The sequence below is a fragment of the Coffea eugenioides genome, chromosome 10, assembly GCF_003713205.1.
Source record: "Coffea eugenioides isolate CCC68of chromosome 10, Ceug_1.0, whole genome shotgun sequence".
NCBI lineage: Eukaryota > Viridiplantae > Streptophyta > Magnoliopsida > Gentianales > Rubiaceae > Coffea > Coffea eugenioides.
In genome coordinates, this window is record NC_040044.1 from 26376594 (window position 1) to 26378949 (window position 2356).

The 2356-nt window shown below is 46.9% G+C and overlaps 1 protein-coding gene across 1 annotated transcript; it reads right to left on the reverse strand.

The window, feature by feature from the left end:
- Positions 1-489: 489 nt before the first annotated feature.
- On the reverse strand, positions 490-1455 carry LOC113750598. The gene has a single exon (XM_027294558.1). It carries the CDS (start codon positions 1453-1455, stop codon positions 490-492), a length of 966 nt encoding a protein of 321 aa, XP_027150359.1.
- Between the last annotated feature and the right edge of the window lie 901 nt (positions 1456-2356).

Sequence of the window (2356 nt, forward strand, 5' to 3'; positions counted from 1 at the left end):
CTTATACACTAAACTAGTGAGTATGCTCTTATTACCCATAGGAGTCCTAACTTCCAAATCATAGGGTAATCATACAGGCTTTACATCAATTCCACACATAAAAGCAGGATTAACAAACGAATGAGTCGCACCGGAATCAATTAAAACCTTAGCTAATCGATGAAAGATTGGAAGTGCACCTTCGACTACCTTCGAAGGGTCAGGTACAAGTTGACTATCTAGGGCATAAACCCTGGCCGGAACCTTTGGCCGACTCCCTCCAGAAGCAGTTTGCCTAGAACTTATGGCACCTCCTTAGCTTTCCCCATTCTCGGAAATCCTAGGACAATTAGCAATTTGGTACTCAGCACTTCCACACTTGAGGCACTTGCCATCCTTTCTCCAGCACTCATTTGCAGTATGATTGGCTTTTTCACAGTAACCACAGGTTATCTGAGGGGTTGACACTTGTACACCTTGTGGAGCACTCCTAGGGGATCCCCTTCCACTTTAACCTCCTCTCACTCCAGATCCTCTCGCCCCAGAGCCTCTAGCTCCAGCACCCCTTGTTAAAGCACCTCTCGATGCACTAGGGATATTCACTACCCCAGTTCCTCTACCCATCTTAGACGGTGGGGCACTTGTAGAAATTGGGTCCGTGCTACCACTAGGGGCATTCCTTTTCCTAGCAAAGAATAACCTAGATTGGGCTCTAGCCGTCTCAAACCTCTGAGCTTTCTCTACGGCATCACTATACGTGTTAATTTGAGCAGTTGCTAGCCCCTCTTGAATCTCCATATTGAGCCCTTGCACAAATCTCCTAATGCGTCTCTGCTCAGTGGCTATCAGGTCAGGGGCATATCGGGCTAATTTAGTGAAATTGGTCTCATACTCTGCTACACTTATGACCTCTTGTTTGCACTTAATAAAGTCATCCTCCCTTTTCTCTTGAACTAGAGGTGGAAGAAATTTGGCATTAAACTCACGAGTGAAATTTGCCCAAGTACTAGGGGTACGATCTCTATCCCACTTATCCTTAATTAGATTCCACCAAGACCGTGCAGCTCCCTCAAATTGAAATGACGCAAAAGTCACCTTCCGCGTCTCAGTGTAATCCAAGGTGGCAAAAATATCAGATATTCTCTCCCACCATCCCTCAGCTATTTCAGGCTCTGGCCCACCTTGAAACTTAGGTGGCCCAAACTTCAGGAACCTCTTCAAGGCCCTATTTTCAGTATCTACCTGCCCACCGGATTGTTGATGCACTGGTCCAGGACCTTGACGGTCCGTCAAACGCTCTAGCACTTCGGTTATTCTATTAATAGCGGTGGCCATTTGATCTCCGCCCCCGCCCTCGAGTCCCCGATTTTGGTTCACTTCCGACGCTCTATCGCCCCCTTGATCACGAAGGGGTTCAGCTCGTCTCCATCGACGTCGACCTCGATTTCGGCCTCGGCCTCTACCACGGGGATCCATATCTAGTTATGCCTAATGCAAGAGAAGAAGTAAGTATGCAGAAATTTACGCAAAGTTTAAAGAGCAATGCAGGAAAATTATATAAAATTGAGAAACAAAGCAGAAAATCATGCCAAATGAAGATCAACTTGAGGGCGATAAAAATAACCACAACTAACACATATATTAATATTCGAAATTCCTACAATTAGCATTTCGTTGGAATTTTACAAAAATATAGCACAAAGGTGCTACAAGGTGCAACCAGTCATTCATAATCAAAAGAAGTGCAACACCATAAAAAGCAAGCCATACAGTTACAAAAATACAATGGCCCAAGAGTTAGTACCATCCCAACCAATGTTTATAGATTACAAGTCAAAAGAGAGTTTAACTAAGCCTAGTCCTCAGCAGGACCATCAGATGGATTCCCCTCATCAGGATCCTCTTCTGGATCCTCCTCCGAGTCCTCCTCTGGATCCTTCTCAGTACTAGGAGCTACCTCTAAGACCTCGTCCATCACCTCATCCACCAGCATGGTAGCATCCGCTAGTATCCCAGAGGCTTGCTCACGAACCATGTCTCTCATCCTAGCCAGGCTGTCCCTCGCTCTCTGCAGCTCCTCACGGTCTGCCTCAGCCCTAACTCTCTCCTCTATAACCCGTCCAGTCAGCTCTGTTACCCTATTCTGCAGATGAGTCACCATGGCACCTAACTCATCGACGTCCTGAATCAGAGCCAGGTTGGAATTCACCAACTAGCGACGCTCATCGTCTATAGTCAAAACTAAGCGGTTGGGGTAAGAGAAAGTCAACCTACAGTCACACCTAGAGACTCGGGTGACGGGCGAGTACTGGAGCCAAGCTCCACCACCCAGAACTCGGTAAGAAATAGGCCTAAGAGGCGGCGCGTGGCCATTCGC

Bases quoted from the DNA above. Each gene is read 5' to 3' on its own strand.
- LOC113750598 (XM_027294558.1), bottom strand. From the start codon at position 1,455: ATGGATCCCCGTGGTAGAGGCCGAGGCCGAAATCGAGGTCGACGTCGA.